Raw genomic sequence first — 17,393 nt, 5'->3', positions numbered from 1 at the left:
AAGAAAGAAAGAAAAAGAAAAAATAATAAAAGAAAAGAAAGATGGCATATAGCACTTGGGGGGAGGGGAGAGGTGGGAGGCAGAGACATGCAGATTGCGGTGAGTTTGAGGTCAGCCTGGTTTACAAAGTGAGTCCAGGACAGCCAAGGTGACACAGAGAAAAATTCTGTCTCAAAAACAAAACAAAAACAAGCAAAAAACCCCCCAACAGGCTACCCATCACCGGGGTTGCAGTCTCCATAGAGCAGGGCAGAAGGCTGGTCAATCCTTTGAGATGTATCAAGGTGGCTCAGGACTCTGTGTGGCTCCGGGCTGGTGAGAGTTTCTAGCAGGAGTCAGCCGAGCCTGAGAACTCAGTGCCAGCCTTATGAGTGGAAACTTGCATTGTTCAGATCTAGGGTCAAAGGCATGGAGCCGACCCCACGCTCCATTGGCTGACATCATAGAACAGAACCCTTGCGCAGCCATCTAGTTCTTTGACAGTTAAAGGTAAGGGTCTTCCATATGCTAGACTCCTGCCACTCCGCATGGCTGTGGTTACTAACCAGTGGAACAGATCCTGACCCTGTAAAATACTTGGTTTGGGAGGCAAGGCCCTTCACAGAATAGACAACAGAGCAGACAGGCAGAGGATTCTGGGCAAGACCTGAAGCCACAGCAGCCGCCTGAGCCCTCAGCTAGATTTGGCGTCATCATCCTGTCCTGCAGACTTTGCCCCACTTGTCCCTGAAGCTCACCTCTGGCAGTCCCTCTGCAAACGCTGTATTTCCTGTGAGGTCCGCTTAGGGCCCCAGTCGTCCTGGCCCAGGAACTGTTTCTCTAGTAAATCAGTGTCCCTGGGGAGGAGAGAATCAGACCTCAGGGTCTGAAGGCCAAGTGTGGGTTCCCAGCCTGGGACCCAGCCCCATCAGTCACGTGTGGACTTTCCTGCTGTTCAGCCCAAAGCTGAATCCTAGCACAGACTTGAGTGGTCGTTGAGTGGGGATTGCCCTCCACCTCCCCACCTCCCTCAAGACACACCCACTCAGGCAGCCTTACAATCCAGCATCTTTGGTCTCAGGAGTGTTCAGGAGTGTGAACAGGAACGTGACAGTGGGCTCCGACTGCAGGGCCAACCTTTGCCCTGAGGATGGCTTTGCAGAGAAGGTACCTTGGTGACTGAACTGGCATGAGGCTTCTAACCCAAGGGTCCAGCCCTCCTTCCCCTTCTGGCTCTTTTCATCTCTCTGCTTTACAGTGATTTGATCTCTGGGCCCCTCAGCTTATGGGGAGAAAGCAGTGGAAAGGACAGAAGAAAAGAGATCTATCTCCCGGAGGAGGCCTGCCAGCTGGTGAAGAACCTGAGATGCCCCGCCCCGTAGGGTCTTAGTCCAGGCTAAGGAAGGATTTCTGCAGCCTGCCTCTCTCCCTTGCCTTCTGTCTTAGGGTCCTCAGTAGATGGGGGAGCCCCCGGGGCTTGCTGTCACCTCCATGTTGGGCTCCCTGGAGTCTTCGGGCTCTTCTAGCTGTGGCTCAGCAGGCTGCATTGCTATTTTCGAGACCTGCTTGGAGTGGGTACTCTGCCTGCCTGTGGGAGACTGAGGGAGACACAGATCTGGTTGGTAACTCTTTCCCTATCCCGTTTGCTTGCCTTTTTTTTTTTTTTTTTAAACAAGCTGGTTTTTGTGGGATAGTATTGGTCTAGGTAGTAATGGTCTAGCATCCATTACCAGCTTTATCCAGAAAGCCAGAGCCCCAAAAGCTGGTGTTGTCAGACCATAGCCCAGCCCAGATGGTAAAGCACTCAGCAAATACAATACAGGATGCCCAGTGTTGATGGTTAATATTGTCACCTTGACAATCTAGAATCACCTAGGAGACAAATCTCCTGGCGTGTCTGTGAAGAAGTTCCTGGAGTGGGCTAACTGAGGAAGACCCACTCTAGGATATGGATGGATGGCATGGTGGCACGGGCTGGAGTGAGACCAGTGAAACAGAGGGAAAACTGAGCACTGGCATGCATCTCTCCCTGCCTCTCGAATGCAGACACAGTGTGACCAGATTCCCCAAGCTCCGGCTGCCATGACTTCCCTCAAACCACGAGCCAGGATAAACCCTTCCTTCCTAAAACTGTTGTTGTCAATGCAAGGAAAAAAGTCATCAATACACCCAGTTTTCCATTTCTTTTTCTTTCTTTTTTTTTTTTGGTTTTTCAAGACAGGGTTTCTCGTGTAGCCTTGGCCATCCTGGACTCACTTTGTAGACCAGGCTGGCCTCGAACTCACAGCGATCCGCCTGCCTCTGCCTCCCGAGTGCTGGGATTAAAGGCAGTTTTCTATTTCTTAAAAAGGTTTATTACATTGTATGCGAGCACAGGTACAGATGTGCATAGCCCGTGTGTGAGGATCGGAAGACAATGTTCAGGATCGGTTCTTCCACCACTGACTTCAAGGAACAAACTTGGGGTGCTAGGCTTGCTTGGTAGAGGGAGCTGACCCTGGGTCATCTCCAGAGCCCACAACCTTCTCCAGGATATAAGTTCAATTACACCCCCCCCCCCCAGAGGGAGTGAATACTGTAGGCACAGCTGTAGTCTCAGTAATTAGCGTGTGTGGCGCATGCTTTTAATCTCAGCACTTGGGAGGCAGAGGCAGGTGGGCCTCTCTGAGTTCAAGGCTAGCCTGGTCTACAGAGTGAGCTCCAGGACAGCCAACGCTACATAGAGAAACTTGTCTGGGTTAAAAAAACAATTACAGGGGCTGGAGAGATGGCTCAGAGGTTAAGAGCACTGGCTGCTCTTCCTGAGTTCAATTCCCAGCAACCATATGGTAGCTCACAACCTTCTATAATGAGATCTGGTGTCCTGTCCTGGTGAACAGGCACATATGCAGGCAGGACATTGTATACATAACAAATAAATAAATCTTTAAAAAAAAAAAAAAAAGACATACAGGACATTTGAATTTCCGATACTGAATCATCTCCTGTAAATGGTACCAGAGATCAAACCCAAGGGCTCATGTGTATCAGGCAAGCACTCTGCCACTGAGCTATAACCCCTGAAGGCTTTCTTTCTTTCTTTCCCTGAAGGATTTCTCAGCATACAAACACATCCCAAACATGACAGCATCGCAGGGGATACACTTACATTTAAAAGAGGAAATTTTAAATTTGTTTTTGTTTTTGAGGCAGAGTCTGATGTGGCCCCAGCTGGTCCCCAACTCTTCACACAGTGGAGCGTGAATGTCCCTGAGCTCCTGCTGGTCCTACCGCCACGCCCCAAGGGCAGGGATTGCAGGTGTGCACCGCCACAGCTGGCTGACACATTGTTCTCCACCCCACATCATCTTCTTGTCCCCACAGCTGTGCCCTTCTCCATGAATGTTCCTGCAAGCTCCCTGTCCGCTCTGACAACCTGTTCTACTTTTCCCCACTGAGTAAACATCCCTCCCTCAGGACCCTGTCCACCGCAGTGCTGGTGGTGGGCATACTGAGGGCGTTGCATGCAGAGTCCCATCTATAGGGTTAAAAACAGCAGCATTTCCTCAAATCACACGTCTGAAGTTACCTGCCACCCTGCTCTCCTTTTGCCTTCTTTCAGTACTGCCAGGATGGTGCCCATGAATGTCCTGGCTGGTCTCTCAAGAGCATCAACATTAAAGAGTGGCCACTGCCAGGCCTTTACAGGGCCAGCTGGTTTTTGTTTTCCAAAAATGGGTTTCCTTGTGTAGCTATGGCTGTCCTAGAACTTTATCTGTAGATCAGGCTGGTCTTGAACTCAGAGATCTGCCTGTCTCTATCTCCTGAGTATTGGGATGCATCACCACTAACTGGCTGTTTTGTGTTGTTTTTTGGGACAGAGTTTCTCTGTGTAAAAGCCCTGGCTGTCCTGGACCCACTTGTAGACCAGGCTGGCCTCAAACTCAGAGATCTGCCTGCCTTTGCTTCCCTAGTGCTGGGATCAAAGGCGTGCACCACTGCAGGCAGATCAGGTCTTGCTGGCCAGCTGGTCTAGCTGAGACGGTATTCTAGGTTCAGGAAGAGCTCTGGAGAAAATCCAATGGCCTAGATTTCACCAGATGTGAACTGGGACACTCACATCTGCACAACAGCCCTAGGAATCCCATCTTTGGGTCTGCTTCTCAGGGGTGCCATAGCCCAGCTGCTGGGAAGCATCTAGGAGGAAGCTATTATGCTTGGACCACAGGCTCCTATGTAGGATGGAGTCTGAGAAAAAGGGAAAGAGCTCTTAGCAGCCTACCCAGATTCAAGTTCTTCCCTCCTGGGCCTCCTTTTCAGGAAGCCCTACCTTGGAGGAAGAGACAGGGACCAGAGTCATTGGAGGGAGGCCAAGCTGGTAGTTTCCACAGGTGACACAGTGCAAAGACATGGCATCCAGGGCTTCACACCAGCAGCTGTCTTCAACCTAATAAACACCAGTCTACAAACAGGCAGAAACTTCTAAAAAATTTATTTGAAATTAAACCTTTCCTTTATGCTACACCTTAGTTCCTGAAAGGCAGATGCATCCGTAGTGATGGTAAATTCAGCACGATCCAGCTCAGGTTCTACAGGACCCAGGGAGGTAAACCCCTCAGGTGTGCTCTGCTCCAGCCATCCTGGTATTGTTAGCCTGGTGCTTGCAGTTCTCACCCCCTGCAGCGTCTATTACCGTGAACTTGTAAACGTTGGAAGCCCAGCGGCCATGGAAACCAAATCCTTTACCGTAATTCAGGAGGTGGTAGATAGGAGGGAAGTCTCCAGAGACCATAACTCCATTTTAGTTCCCGACAACCCCCACGGAATGGCCTCACATTGAGAGTGAAACAGCGGAGCTCGCAGCAAAAGTGCTACAGCCCTCAGGCACATGAGAAATGGCCATAACTTTCTAAGTGTAGTTGCAAAACGCCACATCCCAGAGCCAAGACTGTGCAGCTTGTTTTTTGACGAGGACGAGGAAAGGGCGGTCAAAGCAGAAACCATAAACCTTATTTTGGTGGCATCTGGAGGCCACACTGTGAAGTGCACCCATTTTGCCTAAGCAGCAGCACCCTACTCACCCATGTGGCAATAGCAGAACAGACACAGAAGAATTCCTACATAACAGACACTTGCACTAAAAAACCCAACCACGACTCTCTCCTCTTCTACCTCAGACTCCATGTCTAGACTCTTCCTCAAGGAATTAATTGTCTCCTTGGCCTCTGAGTCTCAACTCTACAGAACCAAATAGAACACAAAACCTCTTTACTGGTTGGTGGTTGGACTCCCAGGCATCAAGAGAGGGCAACAACAGAGAGACAGCACATGCTGAACCCGTTCCTGACACGCTGGCTCAGAGCAGAAGTGGCTTCTCATCTCCCACACGGTGGAGGTGGAAAGTCCAGGGACTCGTCACAATATGAAAAGGGGCCAGCAACACCTTTCTGGGTGAGGAGGCCAGTAAAGAGGACCCTACATGTCTTATTCAACTCAACGGGCAATATGTACAGGAAGAGGGAGAGCCTAGCCAGCCCATCTCACTCAGTGATTGGCATCCCAGTTCATCTCACTCAATGAGAAGCTCAAACTGCTCAGCAGCTTCAAATTCAGCATTCATGGTCTTAGCCCACTCATCCAGCTCTGATTTCTGGTGGAAAGAAATGAGGGCACATGAGTAGGAAGAACAGCCATGCTGGCCTGAGCATATTATTACCCACACCCTCAGGTGTCGCCTTCCCTCAAGAGAGCTGAATCCTGGCCCCGTAGCCCTTACTTCTGCAGTTGCTGGGGAGGTCTTGCCCCTCACTCACCAGGATCTCAGGCACCTTCTTCTTCCGTTTCTCTTTCACAGGTGGAGGCGAGATTCCAGGAAGCGTTGTGTCCGGAAGCCTGGGCTTTACAGGCACCTTTGGGATCTCAGTTAACTTTGAACACACGACAGGTGAGATTCCAGGCAAGTCTTCAGGTCCCTCAAAGCCAAAGAAGGATCGGCGGCCAGGAGTAGAGGTTGAGGCAGAACTGCAGCTCTCTAGCCGACTGTATGATCGCCTGACTTTTTGAGACATTTCCAAGTCTCTGGCATCCTGCTCTCCTTCCCCAGAGTTAGACTCAACATTGTGAGTGTACAGCACTGGGGTGCTGCTGGGAGTGCCAGGGACAGGACAAGTCTTGAAGAGGTCCTCTTTAGTGGGTACCTTGAGGGGAGGGCTGTTTTCTTTTTCCAAGATAAAAGAGATCTGTATCAGGACAGGAGAGAGAACACTTATCAGTTAGGGGATTCAGGGTGGGAAAACTGCGCACAGGACACACAGGATTTCTTGTGGATTTTACTGTGGGGATGGAGGGCAGGACCTTGTGCGTGGGTGGCAAGTGCTGTGCTGCAGAGCTCCACCCCCAGAAACGCACAAGCCCTGGCTTCTATGCCCACTGTTGGGAAGAAGAAGAAGAAGAAGAAAAAAAGACAGCCACTGTTGTTCCTCGGGAAGTGCACTTGTGAAGAGAGTCACTACATTTGCTGCTGCTGTTGCTGTCACAGCAGCCAAGTTCACATATTGCTGCACATCTAAACTGTCTTGATGGCCTCCTAACGGCTTTGCCTGCATCTATCCTCTAACACATAGTTGCTAAATATTTTCTAAACTGTTCATTTGGCCAATAAACTCTATCGGTGACTTGTCCTTTACTAGGGAGTGTTCTGGGTACTGTGACTACACTAGGGAAAACAAACCATCACTTCTGCACTTTCACTGCAGCGGGGAGTTAAAAAAGCAGAACAAGAGCTGGGCCTTGGTGGTACAGGCCTTTAATCCCAGCACTGGGGAAGCAGGCAGATCTCTCGAGTTCCAGACCAGCCAAGGCTGCAGAACAAAATACGGGGCAGGCTGGAGCAGTAGCCTCAGTGAGCCGGGGATACAAGTGCAGTGTGATGGTGTGCAGGAGAGCTGTGTGCACCTCTGAAGTACAGTCTTCTAGGCAGGGGGAGCAGAAGGCACAAGAGCCTGGGTCAAGGAACAAAAGGGGCCAGTGTGGCTGAGGTTGGCAAGTAAAGATCTAGAAACTGAAGATGAAGATGTAGCCGAAGCAGCAATGCAGAGCACTGCAGTCCCACCTGTGTATGCACGTCACTAGAAAGGCCTTGACCCAAGGCCAAAGGAGTCACAGGAAAGGTGTGAACACCAAAGACTTCATCTGACATATGTACCTGAGGCCAGCACATGGTGACTCACACCCCTACTCTCAGTTCCAATAGCTCCTCCTCTGAGAGGCCGTTCTTGCCTGGGATCCAGGCCAGCCCACTTTCATCTGCAACTTTTCTGTCACAAAACTCCTTTTGCTTCTAGTACAGCAGCATAGGTATCTGACCTTGCCGTGTGACCACTTAATTCATCATACCAGCCAGAAAGGGGAGCTTCTTGAGATCAGTGGCTGCCAGCTGCTTACCTAACTTTGCCAATACCTAGCATGCACAGCAGAATGCTGCACACTGGAGGCTCCTGAATGAATTAATGGTCATGAAACCTGGTGTCTCAAAAACAAGATGTTTATGGGTAAATCAAACTCCTTAATAACAAGTTGTGTTAAGGGCTGGAGAGAAGGCCCAGAGGTTAAGAGAACTGGCTATTCTTCCAAAGGTCCTGAGTTCAATTCCCAGCAACCACATGGTGGCTCACAACCATCTATAATGAGATCTGGTGCCCTCTTCTGCTGTGTAAGCACATGCAGCCAGAATACTGAATAAATAATAAAAAATTTTAGGGGGTAGAGGGGACTTCGAGACAGGGTTTCTCTGTGTAATAGCCCTGGCTGACCTGGACTTGCTTTGCAGACCAGGCTGGCGTTGAACTTACATAAATCCACCTGCCTCTACCTCCCAGTGCTGGGATTAAAGGGGTGCACCACCACACCCAGCAAATAAATCTTAAGAAAAATAAAAAATTAAAAAATAAAGTTCTAGCCGGGCATGGTGGCACATGCCTTTAATTCCAGGACTTGGGAGGCAGAGGCAGGCGGATCGCTGTGGGTTCGAGGCCAGCCTGGACTACAAAGTGAGTCCAGGACAGTCAAGACTAGACAGAGAGACCCTGTCTCGAAAAACAAAAAAATAAAATAAAGTTCTATTAAAACTGTAAAAGCCCATACATATAACTAATCTTTTACTTTTGTTTGTTTTCGGTTTTGATACAGGGTTTCTCTGTGTAGCCCTGGCTAGCCTCAAACTCAGAAATCTGCCCACCTCCGCCTTTCCCGTGCTGGGATTAAAGGTGTCACCACCATCCAGCATCTTTTTGTTGGCCTAGAACTCAGAGATCCGCCTGGCCCCCAGGGCCTTGCCACCTCTCCCAGCCCCCACCCAGCAGCTTTTACATTTGTGTGTTCTGTTGGGGCTATGTATTCTAATGCTAATTACTGGCCTCCAAGATCCAATGGCTGGCCAAGGTTATGCAGAGAAACCCTGACTGGGCAGAAGAAAAGTATGTGGGGCTTGGGATCTAGATTTAGGGTCAGAGAGGGACCACACAGGGGAGAAGAGAGAGAAGCTGACGATGTATAAGACGGAGAAGGAAGTGGCCATGGGGCAGTGGACCAAGAGCATATGAGAGCTGGCATGATGAAACAGAAGCACCCCAGGCAGGAACAATTGTGGCAAATAATTTGGGGTGTGGAGTTGGGAAATAGCAAAATAGCTTAGAGGGTTAATATCTGCCCAGTTACTCTCTTGTTCACCACCCCTCTTCCACCCCCACAGGGTTTCTCTGTGTAATAGCCCTGGCTATCCTAGACTCACTTTGTAGCCTAGGCTGGCCTCGAACTCAGAGATCCGCCTCTGAGTGCAGGGATTAAAGATGTGCACCACCAGGCCCTGCCAGTTACTCTGCTTAAAGCTTTTATAAATCCAAAAGGTCTGTCTTGATTATGTGGGAACTCACTGAGGTAGAGAGGGCCCCTGGGGCCTAATATCCCTTCCACAACAATGCATCTGTTCATGGAGGCCAGGAGAGGGCACTGGAAACTCTAGAACTGAGGCCACAGATGCTTGGGACCCATCTGATGTTGGTACTGAGAACTACTCTTAACCACTTTCTAGTCCCTAAACCTAACGTTCTACAACCATAAATAAACCCTGAAAGCAAGACCTTTGTTTTGTTTTGTTTTCATCCCTCCCCCGCAGGGTTCCTCTGTGTAGCTTTGGCTGTCCTCAGACTCAGAGATCTGCCTGTCTCTGCCTCCCAAGGCTGGGATTAAAGGTGTGCATCACCACAGCCCAGCGGTTGCTTTAGTTTTTGGACAAAGGTTTTTTTCTGTGTAGCTCTGGACATGCTGGAATGATCTATAGATAAAGCTGGCCTCAAACTCAGAGATCTGCCTGGCCCTGCTTCCCCAGTGCTGGTATCAAACCACAGTCACTGGTGGCTTACAGAAGACCAGTGGTTGAGTCATAACTTAGCTTTTTAAGAAAAATAGTGAAAACGCCCAGAGCATAAAGAACATGAAGGACATATGCAGGCAGTAAACAAGAATGGCCATTACAGCCAGTCCTGGCAGCATGCACATCGCTAATCCTTGCTCCCATCACTGGGGCTCTCTGTGAGTTTGAGGCCAGTCTGGTCTATAGCAACTTCCAGTTCAGGACAACTGTTAAGACAGTGAGACCTAAAATGACAATCCATGAAGGTGTCAAGAGGTAAATTGTTTTCAGCTCCTGGGTAGAAGCGAGTGATTAGTATGCATGTATGCATATCCTCTAAGGTGACCTGGATCCTACACAGTGGAGCAGTGGGGTGGGAGACGCGGAACACACCTAATACACCTCTAATCCCAGCACTCTAGGAGGCAGGGGGGGGTAATCTCTGTGAGTTCCACAACAGCCAAGGCTACACAGAGAAATCCTGTCTCAGAAAAACAAACAACAAACCAAAAACAAACAAAGACAACTGAGCAGATGCAACTGGGCTGACTCACCCTAGGGCTCCTGCGAAGTCTGTGCACAGGTGGGACCTGTAGAGATAACATCAACTGATTAATCAATAGCTAAGCCCAGTTTTGACATCTCATTCCCAAATCCGTCTCTCAGGCCCTCACCTCTACTGCATGAGCTACGATCTTCTTCAAAACGATGGCCTTTCTGACTGGAGCCGCATGGGGTGTCTGAAAAGTGGGGGAGAAGGATTACCATGAACCTTACATTAGTTCAAAGCCCGCTGGGTCAGTAGCTGAGGAGCTTGGTTCTTACCTTCGGCCATATTTCAGAAAAGATGTTCGGGAGATCTGAGCCAGATTTCCGCTGGGGCCTCTTCAAAGGCTTAGTAAGTGGTGTCTTAGGCCCTGGGAAGGGAAACATGTTTAAGGTTGAGCAATATCAAACTTAGCAAGATGCTTGACGAGTTCGGAAAGGTAGAAGCCGTTTCCCAATGGCGCCTTTAAGGGGTCTTCCACCAGGAGCCAAGTTTCGTTTCCCAAATGAGCAGACCTCACTGCTCTCGCGCGCCCTCCACTCACCGGACGGCTGGGCGGCGCCTCCGGACCGCGTTCGCCGCTCCGACATGTCTACGGTCCGGCTCAATCTCCGCCGCGGTCACCAACTCAGGCTCGCGCCAACCGAAAAACTGGTGCCTGCAAACGTTCAAATTACCCGCCTGTCGACGAGAAAGCGGAAGTGACGCTAGGTAGGAGGCCGACCCCGGAATACCTCTTCGTCGTCACCGGCTTTACGTCTAGCGTAAGGCGGAGGTGTGGTCTGTCGGTGCCGTGGCGTCATCAGCCTGCGCCGCACCCGGAAGAGACGTGGCAGCGGAGGGATAATCAGAGCGGCAGGAGACGAAAGGAGCAGAGCTCCCGCAAGCGGAGTGGGTGAGCTCAGTCCTTTGCTTTCCGCGCTTTCTACTACGGTACGCACCCATCGCGGCCGGTACCGCGGGGGTTCCTGAGACCTAGAAGGGGGTCAGACGGCTGGGGGGCGGGGTTAGCAGGGGGTGGGGTCATGGGGCGGGGCTTGGTGGTATTGGAGTTGGTGGCTAGGGGCTAGGTCCTGATGGAATGAGGGGTCGTTTGGTGGAACGATCTGTAAAGGGGGCGTGGCCTTACCCGTGCTGAGACTGTAGGCTAGAATTTGGCGTTTGGACAGACGTATCACGGGTCTGGAAATTTCAAAGAAGAGATGAACTGGGTAGGTGAGGACAAATGGCAGCCACCAGAACCTCCTGCTGACTCAGCTCTCCTCCCTAGAATCCGTCATGGGACTTTGCAAGTGCCCCAAGAGGAAGGTGACAAACCTGTTCTGCTTCGAACACCGGGTTAACGTCTGCGAGCACTGTCTGGTAGCCAATCATGCCAAGGTGGGCCATTTAGAGCAGTGGCTGAGCAGGGTACTGGGTGGGCAGGCAAGACTGGCTACTTCCAAATCCATGAGGGGCCCTACGCTAGATTGTAAGCTCCACCAGGGTAAAGGCTGGGTTCATGTTGCTCTCTGCAGTAAGTGTTCGCTGAACAGTTGAAACCTCTTTCTCTCGCTCCAGTGCATCGTGCAGTCCTACTTGCAGTGGCTACAAGACAGTGACTACAACCCCAATTGCCGCCTGTGCAACACACCCCTGGCCAGTCGGGAGACCACCCGTCTTGTGTGCTATGGTGAGGCCTGGATGCTAGGAAGGGGTCACCCGAGCCGCCCCAAGGCCCAGCTTGGAGACTGGTTTGCCAGCAGCCTTCAAGCGGCAGAACTATGGGTCCCCCAAGCCTGGAGGCCAGAGCTCAGAGCCTCGGCAAGCCTTTTCCCTTCCTAGGCCTCCGTGTCTTCCACAAACCTTAAAGTCCCTACTTCCTGCTCTGCTAGTCTTGGAGATGAGCTGTGGCTGTGAGTAAGAGCCATGTTTGGGGGAGTGTAACTGACTCCAAGACTAAAGTGAGAGGAAGCTTCCTGCAGTACAGTTAGCTAAAAGGAGTCACTAGTCACAGCCTGGTGTACAAAGCCTCAGCTGGAGTGTTGCAAGGTCAGCCTCAAGCGGGCAGCCTCGCCTGTGTTTCTCCATGGGAAATTGTGGGGGTAACTCATACATATGCACACCTAGACTAATACCTGTGGGTGAGTGAACGGGTGACGAACAGATATGAACTCATGTCCCGTGGAATGTAGGATGACGGGAGGGTGATGGTTTTTGAGTTATCAGTGGACCTGAATGTACAGCTCTGTACATCTTACGTGTTTGACAACTAGGGTAGGTGGAGAGAGTGGCTCTTGAGTTCGCCTGTGTTATTTATAGGCAGGTGTGTATTTGTGCCACTGGACGTCTGCATGTATCTGTGTGTGTGTGGTGCTTTCCTGAAAGTATTCTTGTATGTAGTAGGTTGGATTGTTTTGTTTGTTTTCTTTCTTTCCTTTTTTTTTTTTTTTTAAGATTTATTTATTATTTACACAGCATTCTGCCCACACGTGTGCCTTCCCACTACAAGAAGGCACCAGGTCTCATTACAGGTGGTTGTGAGCCACCATGTCGTTGCTGGGAATTGAACTCGGGACCTTCGGAAGAGCAGACGGTGCTTTTAACCTCTGAGCCATCTCTCCAGCCCTGACCTTGAACTCTTAATTCTCCTGCCTCTACCTCCCAAGTGCTAGGACTATGGGAAGCTTCCCAAAACTTACTGTTGCTTAGTCAAAATCCCGAGGAGGAGGAGGAGGAGGGTTCTAGGCCCAGAGCAGACTCGTGAAAGGGTAGAAGGCATCTTCTTCCCAGCCCACACCTTCTCCTCGTAGTCCGGCCAACTCGGTGGAATCTACCTTGACTTAGTACAATGGTGTTAAAAAGGAGGCCGAATTGAAGCCTTAGGGACCCGGGGTGAGCAGGAAAAGGGATGGCCCTATGCATCCTCACGTGTGTCCATTCGTTCCTCAGTGAACTGAGGAGGGGGCACATTGCTAGGCCTATGCTAAGAACCCCAAGAGTTGTCTCTCTCATGTCTCTCCTTTCTTATTTCATGGGTCCTAAGATCTCTTTCACTGGGCCTGCATCAATGAACGTGCTGCCCAGCTACCACGAAACACGGCGCCTGCAGGCTACCAGTGCCCCAGCTGTAATGGCCCCATCTTTCCCCCAGCCAACCTAGCTGGCCCAGTGGCTTCAGCACTGAGAGAGAAGCTAGCCACAGTCAACTGGGCCCGGGCAGGACTGGGCCTCCCTCTGGTGAGAGTCCCTCTGTTTGTGCTGGCCTCCCATGCACCCGATTGGATGGGTTGGCAGCGGGAGTGGACGGGCTACTGACTTAGACTCCCTTCTGCAGATCGATGAGGTGATAAACCCAGAGCCGGAGCCCCTCAATTCCTCAGACTTCTCAGACTGGTCCAGCTTTAACGGTAAGTGGTGGTCTCCGTCTGCTGGCTGGATCTCGTCTCCCTGCTCCACTGACAGTTTCCTCTCTCTTTTTATAGCCACCACCACCCCTGTGCAAGAGGAGAGACAGAGCACTTCTGCTGCTCCAGCTTTCTACAGCCAAGTTCCCCACCCTTCTTCCCCGAGCTGTCCCGAGCAGCACACAGTGATACACATGGGTAGTACTGAAGCTCTGACCCACGGTGAGCTGGGGCTTCATCCCACTTGGAGAATAGAAAAAAGTGGGTGATTTGTATGAAGAGAGCTCAAGGAACCCCAGGTGGAATGGCTCTTCCTCACTCCCCACAATTCCCGGGATCCTCTGTGAGGTTGGGGAGAACGAGAGACCCTTTGTCCCACTTCCACTCATGCCACAGGACCAGTTTGTCTGAGCCTGTTCATGCTGGTGTCTCTATCCCCACAGCCCCAAGGAAGGTGTATGACACTCGGGATGATGACCGGACAGCAGGCCTCCACGGAGACTGTGACGATGACAAATACCGCCGCAGGCCTGCTCTGGGCTGGCTGGCCCAACTGCTCCGGTACATGGAAACACAGGGGTTGGTGTCAGGAGAGGCCCCATGGTGGACACTTTGATAATAGTGGGACTTGTTCTGGCACTGACACCACCCAGTACCAGGCCACAGTGAGGCCCTGGCTGGCAGGCAGCCTTAGTGTGTTCCGTCCTTCCCGGGGACTGTCTTTTCCTCCTACAGGAAGTTTGGACTTGGCTTCTGAGGCCCCTTCCTGCTGTGATGCTACCTGATTTTTTTTTCCTTTCTGTGTGTGTGTGTGTGTGTGTGTGTGTGTGTGTGTGTGTGTGTGTAGTTTTTCGAGACAGAGTTTCTCTGTGTAGCCCTGGCTGTCCTGGACTTATTTTGTAGACCAGGCTGGCCTCCAACTCACAGAGATCCACCTGCCTCTGCCTTCCAAGTGCTGGGATTAAAGGCGTGCTTTAAGTGTCCCTCATGTTTAACACGGTCAAACTTCCAGGACAATTTGTGTCCCACTGGTTCAAGCTTCATAATAACCCAATATGAGGGTGAATACAGGGGTACAGGGTGGCCATTCCCAGAGCACAAAGATAGTAACACAAAGATAGTGCCCTGACCTGACTTTTCCCCTCATTCCTCCTAGGAGCCGGGCTGGGTCCCGGAAGCGGCCACTGACTCTACTCCAGCGGGCAGGGCTGCTGCTCCTGCTGGGGCTCCTGGGCTTCCTGGCACTCCTCGCCCTTATGTCTCGACTCGGCCGGGCTGCAGCTGACAGTGATCCCAATCTGGACCCGCTCATGAACCCGCACATCCGCGTAGGTCCTTCCTGAGCCCACGCTCCTTCCTGGGCCAGCTTAGGACCTAGAGTCCTAGGGAGAGAAAGCAGATAGGCCTGAGGGCTTTCCTTCACTCCTCTCCTTCAGTCCTGAGACACTAAGATCCCCTGGGCCAAGACACTTGGCAGCTGAGGCTGCAGGCCAGGTCTGTAGCCCTGTTGATGAAGTTGGTCTTCTCCTGCCTGCCCCTGGGTCTCCAGCCTCCTACTTCAACCCTCACAGGAGCAGACAGGAGCAAATAAACAACAGACTTTATTAAGATGAATCTGAAGCAGCTTTTTCCATCTCCCTTCTTAGTCCCCAATCCCAGGCCTCAGTGGTTTTCCTCTCGGTAACTGATGGCCAGAAACTCCAGGGACAGGCGGTTGAAGAACATGGCTCCATTGAGTGCTGGGTGGAGGAGAAAGCCCATCAGCTCAACACTTTTGTGCCTTCCTTGCCACGTCTCAAGGTTTCAGCACTCCCCCTCCGTGGAGCACGCCTCCCCACTCACTCAGGGTCGTCATAGCAAAGTAGCGAAGAAACTTGTCAGCATGCATCTCTGCGTAGAGCGAGCCCGTGGCAGCCCAGCAGATGCTTATCACCTGGGAGAGCTGGGAGAGGGATCCAGTGGGAGGGTACCCCGCCCCCCGACATAGCAGACAGTTCCACCTTGGTTTTCCCCAGCAGCCCTTGCGCCCCAGCCCAGACCTACTATCAGTACAACCGTGTATCGGAAGCTCATGCGGTCATAGTGGTGGGTGAAGCAGAAGTTGTTAACGTCACTAGCAAAGATGCTCGTGTGTAGGAAGAAGAGCAGGAGCGCAGCAACCGTGAGCACCATGCCTGGAGGGAAGCACAGCACTGCGAGGCGGTCCCGCCACCGCATCCTGCTCCCAGTTTAGTTTCAAGTCAGGCCCCAGAACTGGAGGAGGTCACCGGCCAGGGGCAGCAGCAAAATCCTGCCATTCTAGGGTGTTCTGTGTGAGGAAGGCGTTGGAGAGGGCAAGGTTCTAGAACATAGCCTGATTCCAACAAATAGAATGCGTCTGGGTATCAGGGATGTTCCATTATGGAGGGGTAGGCTAAATGTGCCAAGGGGCAGGAGCCTGTAGTGTGAGAAAGAGACCACAGTGCACACCATTCCGTCTGTAAAAGGAACTTTTCACTTACTGTTTCAGAGGCTCACTGCCTCCTTCTGCTAACTTAGACCTAGTCCTGGAAGTTTCTAGCCTCCATACCATCTAACCTAGGCCTAGAATGTTTTCAGCCTTTGAGACTTACTGCTTAATAAGCTCCCCCTTTCTTCTTACTGAGCCCTGGGCTGCCTGGTTCAGCTCAGCTGTTCCGGCTCAGACTCCTCCCAGCTGACATACAGCCAGTCTGGCTTCTCTCAACCTCTGAAACTTGCTTGGCTTCAAACTAACTCCAACAATCTCTCTTTTGTTCTCTCATATTCATATTCTCTCTCTCCCTCCCCCCTTCCTCCCTCTCTCTTTCTCTCTTTCCCCCCCCACCCCGTCTCCAACCTGTCTCTGTTACTGTCCCAGTAAAACTGCCTCCTCTCACCCTGCATTGCCTGCTTAGTAGCTTCCCTCTCCTCTCTCTTCTCATAAGAGTTGGGTGTGTACTATTCTGTCAAATCTTTCTCTGATTTGTCACTTTGTCTGCCACTCAATTAGATACCATTTTCAAACAGGGGTGCTTCCTTCTACAAATTAGCTTTACCTTCATTGTTTGGAATTAAAGCCACGTACCACCATACCTGTACCTAAGCTTTTCTTTACCTGAAACTTGCTCTATCCCAGGCTGTCCTTGAACTCAGATCTGCTTGCCACTGTCTCCTGGATTAAAGGCGTGTTTGTATTCCAGCTGGATCACACAGACCCAGTTCTTTGCATGTGATCTCTTGCCAGAGCAGCCGTGTTCTAAATTAAAATTCCTCTATGCCATCCTCTGTACTTTGTGGCCAGCTCCGTATTTCCACGGGACATTGTACAGGGAACAGGCAAGGGCTCAAGAAAGGTGTAGGGTGTGTCCCAGCTCCAGGCAGGTGCGAGATGAGGGCCTTCCCCTGCGAAGGAAGGCTTTTCGCAGAAGGAATCCCAGGCTCTAACCAAGGTACAGATGTTAACACCACTTGGCACCACAAACTTCAATAAGCAGAGACAGGAATGAATCACAACTGCCCTTTCTTTAGATAACGTTCTGGCAGGGAGCTAGAGAGATGGCTCAGTGGTTAATAGCACTGGCTGCTTTTTTTTTTTTTTTTTTTTTTTCAAGACAGGGTTTCTCTGTGTAGCCTTGGTTGTCCTAGACTCACTTTGTAGACCAGGCTGGCCTCTACCTTACAAATATCCACCTGCCTCTGCCTCCCAAGTGCTGGGATTAAAGGCATGTGCCACCACCAACACTGGCTGCTCTTGCAAAGGACCTGGGTTCAATTCCCAGCACCCACATGGCAGCTCACAACTGTCTGTAACTTCAGTTCCAGGGACTCCAACACCCTCACATAGACATACATGCCAGCAAAACACCAGTGCACATAAAATGAAATATAAATCATTAAAAAAAATGTTCTGGGTTGACTACAGACTAACTCCCTCTACCCCCAGTAAATATGCCTCCCCCTCCCAGATATCATAGGGCACCGGAAACAGCAAAATGTAGTCTTCCCTTTAGGTCGTCAGCTGTGTCTTTTTGTTTTTGAGACAGGGTTTCTCTGTGTAACCCTGGCTGTCCTGGAACTCACTCTGTAGACCAGG

At 51.0% G+C, this 17,393-nt stretch overlaps 3 protein-coding genes across 3 annotated transcripts; 1 reads left to right on the top strand and 2 right to left on the bottom strand.

Moving 5' to 3' along the window:
* Positions 1-5,490: 5,490 nt before the first annotated feature.
* Cdca5 (cell division cycle associated 5) lies at positions 5,491-10,604 on the bottom strand. The gene is made up of 6 exons (XM_051147061.1): positions 10,459-10,604; positions 10,193-10,284; positions 10,042-10,107; positions 9,922-9,957; positions 5,772-6,197; positions 5,491-5,608 (listed from the first exon to the last, which is right to left on the bottom strand). Exons 1-6 carry the CDS (start codon positions 10,502-10,504, stop codon positions 5,528-5,530), a joined length of 747 nt encoding a protein of 248 aa, XP_051003018.1. The 5' UTR covers positions 10,505-10,604; the 3' UTR covers positions 5,491-5,527.
* Positions 10,605-11,034: 430 nt separating this feature from the next.
* Positions 11,035-14,720, top strand: Zfpl1 (zinc finger protein like 1). The gene is made up of 7 exons (XM_051145951.1): positions 11,035-11,294; positions 11,475-11,586; positions 12,940-13,133; positions 13,231-13,303; positions 13,379-13,522; positions 13,744-13,861; positions 14,457-14,720. Exons 1-7 carry the CDS (start codon positions 11,193-11,195, stop codon positions 14,641-14,643), a joined length of 930 nt encoding a protein of 309 aa, XP_051001908.1. The 5' UTR covers positions 11,035-11,192; the 3' UTR covers positions 14,644-14,720.
* A 242-nt stretch (positions 14,721-14,962) lies between these two features.
* On the bottom strand, positions 14,963-15,791 carry Tmem262 (transmembrane protein 262). The gene is made up of 3 exons (XM_051145952.1): positions 15,344-15,791; positions 15,143-15,242; positions 14,963-15,039 (listed from the first exon to the last, which is right to left on the bottom strand). Exons 1-3 carry the CDS (start codon positions 15,515-15,517, stop codon positions 14,963-14,965), a joined length of 351 nt encoding a protein of 116 aa, XP_051001909.1. The 5' UTR covers positions 15,518-15,791.
* Between the last annotated feature and the right edge of the window lie 1,602 nt (positions 15,792-17,393).

This window comes from Acomys russatus, chromosome 5 (genome assembly GCF_903995435.1).
Source record: "Acomys russatus chromosome 5, mAcoRus1.1, whole genome shotgun sequence".
NCBI lineage: Eukaryota > Metazoa > Chordata > Mammalia > Rodentia > Muridae > Acomys > Acomys russatus.
This window is presented reverse-complemented; position numbering and strand designations above follow the sequence as displayed.